The sequence below is a fragment of the Gossypium arboreum genome, chromosome 12 (genome assembly GCF_025698485.1).
Source record: "Gossypium arboreum isolate Shixiya-1 chromosome 12, ASM2569848v2, whole genome shotgun sequence".
NCBI classification, from domain to species: Eukaryota; Viridiplantae; Streptophyta; class Magnoliopsida; order Malvales; family Malvaceae; genus Gossypium; species Gossypium arboreum.
This window is the reverse complement of record NC_069081.1, coordinates 97,209,933-97,221,041: the sequence shown is the minus strand read 5'-3', so window position 1 is coordinate 97,221,041 and position 11,109 is coordinate 97,209,933. Positions and strand designations below refer to the sequence as shown.

The window sequence follows — 11,109 nt, the reverse complement described above, 5'->3', positions numbered from 1 at the left end:
AGCCGTTTTAGTTGGCGGGAAATATTTAAGTAAAAAATTTTCGGTCATTTGTTCCCAAGTAGTGATTGACCCTCGTGGTAATGAGTTCAACCACTGTTTAGCCTTATTCTTTAATGAAAAGGGAAAGAACCAAAGGCGAATGGCATCATCAGAAACTCCATTTATTTTGAAAGTATCACAGAACTTTAAGAAGTTGGCCAAATGAGTATTTGGGTCTTCATCCTTCAAACCATCAAACTGAACAAACTGTTGAATCATTTGTATAGTGTTAGGTTTCAGTTCAAAATTATTTACAGCAATTGTAGGTCTAACAATACTCGATTCAGCCCCCATTAAATTAGGCTTAGTATAGTCATACATAGTACAAGGAGCAGGATTCTGATTCACTGGATTTGTGGCAACCACAGGAGGCAGTGGATTATTTTAATTTTCAGCCATCTCCTCGGTATTAGTGGTGTCGTCCTCGTGCTTTTCCTCTATATACCGTAAACTTCTCCTTATTTCTCTATGATTTCTACGAGCTGTGCTTTTAATTTCACTGTAAAAAAGTAGAGGTCTTGATGGATTTCTTCTAGTCATAAACTATAAAAACCTGCCAGAAGTAGATAAAAGAAAAGTTAGTAATTAAAATAAAAAAATAAATTGCAATAAAAATAAAAATGGGTAAAGTAATAAAAATTAAGTGTTCCTAATATCTTAATCCTCGACAATGGCGCCAAAAACTTGATGGTTACTAAATTAACTAAAAATTCGACTAAGGTAAGGATACCTATCGAACAACAGTATAGTTATGGTGAGACTGAAAATATCGTATCCACAAGGACTAAAAGTACTAGTAATTACTATCTTTTTATTATCTTGCCTAAGAATTAAATGGATGTTTTTAAACTAAGATAAACTATCTAATTAACTAAGAACACAACAAATATTAAAGTTGGAAAATACTTTTGGAAAACCGATGAAGAAGACAATACCCAAGGAAGAATTCACCTAGACTTCACTTATTATTTTTGAATTAGACGATTTATTCACTTGACTTAATCTGTAGAAATCCCTAATTTATGTAAATATATTTCTCGAGACTAAAAACAACTGACTCTAGGTTGATTAATTGAAATCTCTTTCTAATTAAAACCCCTGTTGTCGTATTAATTCGATCTATAGATTCCCTTATTAGATTTAACTCTAATCCAGTAGATTTATGTCGTCCTATGTCTAGGATTGCACGCAACTCTGCTTAATTATGGAAGATCTACTCTTAAACAGGGACTTTTGCTCCACTGAATAAGTACATCAGACTTGAATTAATATCTTGGAATATTAAAACAAGGATTAAAACTCATAACTAAGAATAAGAAAAGTATTTATCATATAATTCAAAAAATAATAAGATCTGTCTTAGGTTTCATCCCCCTTAAGTATTTAGGGAGTTTAGTTCATAATGATAGGGGAAAACATCTCAAAATTGGGAAAACAATAAAACATAAAGAAACCCAAAGAACTTCTAAGGAAATTGAATGGAGATCATCAGTCTTGAAGTAGATCTTATTTCCGAGTTGATTCCGATGGCTGCCTTCGAGTATTTTCTGCTTTCTCCTCCGCGTGCCCCCTTTGATCCTCTTCTAAGGTGTTTATATAAACTTTGGAATGCTTCAAAACCCTAAAAATTAGCCTTTTCGAGTAGAATTATACTTTGGCTCGATAGGGACACGGCCGTGTGCCACGCCCGTGTAAAGTTGCTTAAGCCGTGTGTAATTTTGAGTTGGTTTTTAGTCAACACGGTCATGACACACGGGTGTGTGCCCTACCCGTGTGTCACACACGGGCGTGTGGATTACCCGTGTGGAAGTGCCTAGGCCATGTGAAACACTAAATTATGGCCATTTTGTCCTTTTTGGCTCGTTTCTTGCTCTTTTTGCTTTCCTAAGCTCTCCTGAGTATAAAACATGAAATTAAAGGATTAGGAGCATCAAATTCATTAAATCTTATGATAAATCATCCAAAAATATGCCAAGCGTGGGATTAAAATATGTTACATTTGAGATTTATCACAACACAAACTAATGATGTTAATGCGAAGGTACTAACTTGTATGATAGAATACAAATTCAGATATCAATTAGGTAAGAAAAAAAAATAGAAGAAAGAAAAAAGAGGTACCCACAAGATGCAAACGGACAAGATGCAAATGGAGAATTTCATGGGCTAAAATATATATTGACCTATATACCATAGTTAAGTCTAATATATAGAAATTAGGGTAAACTATAAAAATAGTCACCCAGCAATTAATGTATTCCAGCTTTTGGTCACCCAGATTTAAAAATTCCTATTTTAGTCAATATTTTATTTATAAAATAATATTTAAATAAATTTCTATCAATTTGACCTTAATTCTAGAAAAACTAAACAAATTTAACCGTCAACTTTACAAATTACGCCAATTTAGTTTTGATTCTTAAAATAAAAATTTAAAACTTAAAAAAAAATTAAAAGTTAGTTTTTCGATAAAAAATACATACAAAATTATAAATAAATAAATGCCCATTTTTTAACATAAAATTTATTTATTAAATATTATTTTATAAGTAAAATATATTTTTAAAAACCCCACAAACAAGACTCCAACTTTTTCCTCTCAGTTTTATTCTATAAATAAGAATTTATTTAATACATGTCGGCATTCTTTGTTAATGGTTAAATTTGGTAATTTTATCAAAAATAAACATTTAAATATATATTTTATTTTTAAAGTTTTGAATTTTTAATAATCAAGATTAAATTAATAGAATGTGTAAAGTTAATGATTAAATTTGTCAAATCCTTAAAATTAGAACCAAATTGATAAAATTTGTAAACACTAAAGAGCTAAATTTGTCATTGTGTCAATAAAAAGACTTTCGTTAGTAATTTAATATATGAATGAACAAAATATTAAATTTCGATAATATTAATGACTAAGATAAAAAATTTTAAGCCAAAGTGAACTAAAACAGAAATATGCTAAATTCGTGTCATCTAAGGAAAGCTCCAACCATTTCTCCAAATAAAATTTGAAATCAAATTATCATTAATCATAAATAAAAATGAAAAACATTAATAAACTATGTTGAGAGTGCAAGTTGATTTTGAGAATATATATATAAAATGTTAAATCTTATTTAGTTAATAAATAATTAACAATATCATATTATAATGTTGTTTTTGTACGAAATATAAAATTTTTATAATTTAAAATAATAAAAGCTATATATCGTCCTAATAAGTTTGATGGTAAATTTTGTATACTAGCTCAAGTCAAATAAGAGAGGCAATAGAATGTGAACAAGTCCAAGACCAAAACAGCGTTGGTCCAAACCAATCAAGTTGGTGATAAAAAAGAGTTAAAAAAAGAGCAAGAAGACATGTGATTAGTGGTAAGACAGCGTAGTTGGGGAGCCAATTAACGTGCACTGACGTAAGCGGAAGCTATTAATCCGTATCAATGTTAATGTCATCCAGTCCACACCTTCAACATTGCCTTAGCCTGTGGGCTTGGATTTGACTATAACACAAATAACGCGTTTTTAGCCCTCTCTCTTACTATATATAGCCTTTAAGTTAAGTCACCTAAAATTCCAAGTTAACCCAATTCTACTTTACTTTTCGTACCTGAAAATGTAATTCTTTTCTGTATCTCACTTGGTAACTTCAAATTTTAGGAATTAAAGAAAGATACTTTTACAAAATACGTGAGTAAATATCTTTAAATTACAACATCATGAGTTGGGATGATACATAAGTATGTGAACTTCCAACAAGAATGTCTAAGTAGTATTAGCAGAGCCCAAGTGTTTGTTTGTATATTGTTCTGGAAGAGAGCAATGGTGGAATTAGAGCGAGCAGCACCTAAAACCATGTAAAGGGAAGTTGTAGGCTGTAGAGTGTTGACGCTAGTTGATACTGGATTGAGTAAAACTAGTAACATTTTCTTCCAAACACCTAACAACTTTGGACTCATCTGCCTTGCTTAGCTTTCCTCTTGTTTTTGACTTACAAGCAACTCCCACCACTTCTTGAATAATTCTATTACCTATTGAGATTATGTATAAGAGATGAGAAGATAAATTTACACGGAAAGTTCGAATCTGGACATAATGTTATGAAGATTGAGACACGGTTATACCAATAGCTTGTTACCATTTATCCATTAACTTAATAAAGTTATTAACTCTCCAAAAATATGAAAATTATGCGCAGCTAATCTTTCATTTTGTTTGAGGCGAAGAAGAGGAGGAAATTGTGAAAATTGTTGTCTAATATGGTCAAGATGAAGTATCATATCATACAATCCGACAAAGTTTCGACAGTTTTAAGGGCCTTACTTATCGGACATCATTTCTTTACAATAAAGCCCCCCAAAAGTAAACAGGCTTAAAGCAGATTTAAAAATAAGGCTAAACTACTCAACTGGGATACCCTCGGATGAAACTGCTGTCACCGCTGACGTCACACTGGACAGTTAAAAAAAAAAAAAAACAAGTGGCAACCATAATTCTAAAAACCAAAAAACCGGAAAGAGATTTTGTTTTTCTATTCTTCTTTGTATAATTAGTGATCAGTGAGTTCCATGGGGTTGTGAGACAGTGCAAGTAACAAAGACTAGCCACGTCGAATCCCCGTGAAGTAGTTGAAGTCATGGTGCTGGACCCTAAGTTGCTTTAGCCACGAATCTGCCACGCTTAAAAGCGACACTAGCCTTTCTTGGTCCCGTCCTGAATTGCCCGAGGCCCACACTTCCCCATGCATCTTGTATGTGGCCATCCCGAATGGTGGAAGGGAGACGCACTCCCCGTCCTTTCCCTTCCTTTCGGCACCCTCAATCTCATTCTCCGGGTCCATATCTGCACCCAGAATATTCATTATCAGCACCCAAACTACCACATGCATATATAAAACAAGCATTCTTTATTACTGTAATGAATATTTTAACCAATGATAAAGAAGGGGGATTTTAACAAAAGGTAAAAGGAAGGAACAACCTTGGAAAGAAGATGATAGAGTGTGGTAAGTAAGGAAGCATGTGGACAAGTCCTTTATGGTCCTTCCCATGGGAATGTGATAAATTGGGTACCTGACATTATCAAAACATCAACCAATAAGCCTTTTTCAATCATCAAAAACTATAGTCTTTTTCTTCTTTTAATTTTCTTGAAATATTTATCCATATTGAGCACTGACCTAACCTGTATGTAACAATCATTTTCGAATCCAGGTATACTAGACTAAAAATTAGAAACGATAACAAAGAGGGGGATTTTATAAAGGCTGCTCTAATGTTGCATAATTTTTGCTGTTCAATTTATCTGATTATAAATAGCTTGTCGTGTGTGCATTTGATAGTGAAAGAGAGGAAGAAAGAGACCAGGCAACTGCCATCCAACTAGCTGGAGAAAGATCAACGCTCCTCAATGACATCAAACCTGGGTATCTTCCAGATAATCCATTAATCTGTAAAAGCAACAAAACCCACAAGCTTTCATAATGAATAAACAAATTTTACCCTAAAATAATAAAGGTCGCAATCATCCCAAATTTTTAAAACCACAAAACCTGAAACTTAATTGTTAAAGTTGAATGACTATTTCAGAGGAAAAAGCAACAACTTGTACTCAGGGATGGATGATAAAGGGAGAAAGATTGTGACCAAGGCCAAGAAAGAAAGCAAAAGAATTATGTTCAAAGCTCAAAAAAGTTTTTTTTTTTTAATCTTTAAAAAGATACCTATATTCTGCCAAATTCACGGCTGCTTTTTCAATCGAACAATCAGGAAATGACAGAAAGGCAGAAAAATTTCAAAATCAAAGGGAAGAGAGAATGTAATCGGAAAAAAAGAGAAAGACAGTAAAACCAAGAGAAAAAGTACCTTATCCATGAGGGGCACTCTACCATAAGGAGCCGATCTCTCGAAATACTGAAAGTAAAGGTAACCCAACCTATTGTTGAGGTGGCAAAGGCTGTCTTGCTCGGACCCTCCCTCCTCCGATGAGCATCCCTCCCATCTCCATAACTTGTCACTCTCGCTCTCTTCACTGCTTGAATCACTGAAGGAATCCCTCTCGCCGTCACCTGATTCTGTCTCTTCCCTAATTGCATTATGTCGATCATGGTGTTAAACTGTTCAATTGTATACTTCAAGAGGGGAATTAAAAAGAAAAGAAAAGGGAATTACCTAAAGCTGTTGACAGAAGGATTGCTGGTAAAGATTTGAATGGCAGAGAGGTAAGGAACAAAGTACTGGACTAAGGTTTCGCTGTCGTTCAACACAATGGGAATTCCAGCTCCATACGCACTCCATTCATCAAAACAATCCCAAAGATCAGATAATGTGAAATATTCAACCTTTGCTCTCTCCCAAGGGTGCCATAAGCGATTAAGGTTACTAATCTCGCTCTGCAAAAATAAACAACTCAGAATCATAATCACAATCACAATCACATAGTATGAACCCATAATTAAGATAATGGAAACTACCTTGGGAAGGAATTGAGATTTGAGGGTTGGTGTAGTGCAATGAAGAAAGCAGTCGAGGTTTGATCGGGTAAAAGCAGTGTCGAAAATCATGACTCCAACAAGAAAAACAGAGCAAGCAACGAAGAAGGCGAAAGGGGAGTAAAATCAAATCTGTGTCTGAAGAGAAATCCCGAATGTTGACGTTTGGAGATTTTATGTAAACAGAAAAAAAGGAGAGAAAATAAATAAATATCTTTGAATTCGACCAAGTCTTTGTTGGTAATTGACAATGTTGTCTAATTCAACTCTTTCCCCGTCATGCCAAACGCAAAGCTATGGTAAATGTACGAAGCAACAAGCCAAAATAAAAGGGATTTCCACCTCCCTTTTTTTTTTTTTCTTTCAACTTAAAGAAACCTCAACCTTCTACCCTGCTTTGATCAACGATGAAGAAACCCACAACAAAAAACTAGCCCAAATTAAGCCGAAAACGCCAACTATGAAAAACAAAGAAAGTCCGAGAAAACGATGGGAAAAAAATATTGGGAAAGTTTGTAAAAAACAGAAGGGGAAATTTTCAACCGAGAGAAATGATTTCTGGGTAGAAGATTTGATGGGTTCGAGTCTTTTAAGTTGCATACAGATGGATTTTTAAATTAAAAAAGGAAAGAAAAAACTTTTCGGGAATGGAAAAGCAGAGCATAAACAAAGTCAGAGAGAGATGCTGTTTGCAAAATTATATTATAATAAATAGGGAAATATTAATCTTCTACGTACACCAGTTAAGATACATATGTAAAAGAAAAAATTAATTAACACAGTATCTTTCTTAAGTTTAGTAACAATAAAGCATTAAATATAAAAAACTTTTTAAGGTGATAATTAAATCTTCTTTAATTAGTATCTATGAATATCAGTTAAGTAAATCCTAATAAATATACAATCAAAATTCATGTTTTTTTCACATAATTTTTTATTTAACCCTTCAATTTTATAAATAAAAAATTTATTTGATTTTCTATTTATTTTTCGTCCTTCTAATTCCTAAACACACATTGTTTGTAAAATCATCAAAAATAGATAAAAAAAGTAAACAATGTTAATTTTATTGGCGTTACATGCACATGAATTACCATATTAGTAATTAATTAATTCTTTTTAATATTTAAATATTCAAAATAATTTAAAAGATATAAAATATTTAATAAATTATTAACATTACTAAAAAGTCGAAAAAATATAAAGCTATTTTTAAATTTTTTAAAATTAATTAATTATTGACATGACAAATATATGGATCTCACGCTAGCAAAGTTATAAATATTAACTTTTCATACGCTTTAGGATAATTTGACAAACAATATAAGTTTAGGTGATGAAAAAACAAAAATTAAATGAATAACTAAAATAATTTTTTTATAAAGTTAGAGGGTCAAATAAATCGTTCTGCCATATTTTTATTAAAGTAGTGAAATTAACAAGTCCATTGTTTGAAACAATTTTTTTTTATAAAAGAACTATTAAAAGATAATACGAGAAAATGGTTAATATATACGAAGATATCTAAACTTGGCAACTTATATCTCCTTGACACCTAAACTTTTTTTTGGGACCTAACTGGTATTTAAATTTGAAAACTGTAAGCCAACTTGATATATATATATATATATATATATATATATATGTATATTTTACTTGATACTTTTTTTAAGTACCTGATTAACATTGTTAAAATATGCTAGCATTAGGCATGAGATGTGTAATCGATAATCAATAATATGTTGACATATAGCATCCTTACATTTTGACATGTGGAAAAAAAATATTTTTATAATTATTTTAATTTTTTTAAAAATTTACCATGTGTCAAAATATGAGGATGCCACGTGTTGCCATACTATTGATCGTCAGTGCTACATCAACATATTTTAAAAGTGTTAGTAAAGTACTTAAAAAATGTACCAAGCTGGCTTATGGTTTTCAAGTTCAAGTACCAGTTAAGTCCAAAAAAAAGTTTAGGTACCAAGTAGGTATAAATTACCAAGTTCGGGTACTTCTGTATATATTAACTCCACGAGAAACATTATGGTGAAAAATAATAATATTTTGGTAAAAAGACCTCTCTAGTCCCTTTCAAACAAATTGGAGCAATTTAATCTTTTTCAATTTCAAGAGTGAGCAACTAAAGATAACTAATTATGATATTAATGTCTTTCATCAATTACAATAATTTTGATTGATATAATAAAAAATTTAGCCTTCAATGTTTATATATTTTGTCATTTTGACCTTAATTTTTTTTAAAAAAATTTAACAAATTCAACCTTAACATTTATACATTTTACACAAATGTTGCAGGATAAATTTGTTAAATTAGGACCAAGTTGATGGAATATGTTAACATTGAAGGCTAAATTTATAACTATACCAATCAAAATCGTGTACTTGTAACACTCCTAACCCGTATCCGTCGCTGGAATGGGGTTATGAGGCATTACCGGATGATCTGAATATCACATATACACATATGTTATATTCACATAAATAAAACATAAATTTGTTTAAACATTAAACACATAATTTAAACCATAAAACTCAAAGTCATATATAATATACTTTTAAATACATACAAAATTCATGTATTATTATCATTAAAAACCTAATACCTCGAGAAAATTTCAACATTTAATATCTCATTGATATACATGTACAGAATAACCAAACATATCATATAACAAAATTTATTTAATATTAACATATGCAACATTGGCTTTTGAAAATATAATCAATATACATTTGTATATTATACCATTTTACCCTATATCATGGCATAATATTCATTATCATAAAAGATAATAGCTACCGTTACAACATGGCCAAATATACTTCTTTTACATTGCAAATTCATGTGCATATTACCAAAACAAAAATGAACCATTTTGAGTACAAATATCAACCAAAAGTACACTTATTTTGCATGCTTATTACTATGCTTATAATTACATTTTCACTATCAAACAATTAGCCAACATTCGGTCAATAGAAAATAACTTCAATATGACTTTTAAAAATCTTATTCATTCATTGATATTCACGACCGAACCTAAATAGCTAATTCATAAGTAAACATATCCTATGTATACACTTTTATTTTGACTAGGTTTAGCCGTATATAATCATGCATTGAAACCTATTTTAACTCATTAAATAACCAAGCATTGAAACATATTTTAACTCATTAAATAACCAAGCAATTATACACATACTTCCTCACACATGACATTAACATTTAACTAAATAATCATATTCATGACTATACCAAGTTTCATCATTTCTCAAACCGAAACAAATATTAAAACATCACATGTATACCATGAAACATAATTCCCACATTAGGCCTAAGCATAAACGAATGCACATCAGTAATACCACATATAATCAACCAAAACAATTATACAACATATTCCTTACTTGTCACTTAGCAACCTAACATATAAAGCCAATATTGAATCAAATACATATCCATCATTTTATCTCAATACTAAGCCAAAATTTACCATCATTCATCACCCAAATTATACGACATTTCATACTTCCAAAATGAACTAACTATTAAACCGATTATACATTATATTTACCATTTCTCATTGCCGAATCAATTAACTAAACATCACAAACATATAGACCAAGGAACATACTTACCAAAATATACTTATCTCATGTCAAATTACTAAATCATCAATTAACCTAATAATCAAGCCGAACCATATAACCTAATACCACACATATATACACTATGAAATACACTTCCACATTGAATTTAAGTCATAGCCATAAACACACAAACTTTAACATTATAATCAAGCTATTTTCACATGGCTTATATACATACACGAACCAAAATCCAACATTTCCAAGTAATATCTAGCCTATACATGCCATAGGTTCAAAATTTAGCTTATAAAGTATCGAAAACAGTCTATAGTGTGATAGACTTTGCCGACGATCCCCGAGCTCGTAACTTGATTTCAAAATCTATAAAACAGAGACAAACATACACACACTGTAAGCTATCATCGCTTAGTAAGTCATAAGCAAATAATAACTTAATCTAACCAAACCAATTTATAATAACATAATCACATTATATATTCATAAGGCCGAATATAATCATTACATATATTTGCACATAAATCACAAATAAGATATCATTGTACATAACCCTTGGCCGAATGTACTTTTCATATACACATATATTTTTATTTACATTATATATGATTTGCAACACATATCAAGTAACCTACTTACCTTATTTCAAATAAGTAATAAGCTATCACATACCTGATCACTTTAGCTTATTTTACACATTCAATCACAACTTATCAATGCCCGTTAAACCATTCAGAATTGAATAGGATACTCAGATAATCACACATATCGTACAATGCCAACATCTCGGACGTGGTCTTACATGTAATCACATATCGATGCCACTGTCCCAGACAGGGTCTTACACGAATCAAATACGATGCCGATGTCCCAGACATGTTCTTACACGTAACCACATATATCGATGCCAACGTCCTAAAAGTTGTCTTATACAAGAACACATATAAG

The 11,109-nt window shown here is 31.2% G+C and overlaps 1 protein-coding gene across 1 annotated transcript; it reads right to left on the bottom strand.

Annotated features, from left to right (window-relative positions):
* Positions 1 to 4,279: 4,279 nt before the first annotated feature.
* LOC108477227 (uncharacterized) lies at positions 4,280 to 7,255 on the bottom strand. Its single transcript, XM_017779713.2, has 6 exons — positions 6,514 to 7,255; positions 6,212 to 6,432; positions 5,906 to 6,125; positions 5,405 to 5,490; positions 5,022 to 5,113; positions 4,280 to 4,883 (listed from the first exon to the last, which is right to left on the bottom strand). Exons 1-6 carry the CDS (start codon positions 6,601 to 6,603, stop codon positions 4,642 to 4,644), a joined length of 951 nt encoding a protein of 316 aa, XP_017635202.1. The 5' UTR covers positions 6,604 to 7,255; the 3' UTR covers positions 4,280 to 4,641.
* Between the last annotated feature and the right edge of the window lie 3,854 nt (positions 7,256 to 11,109).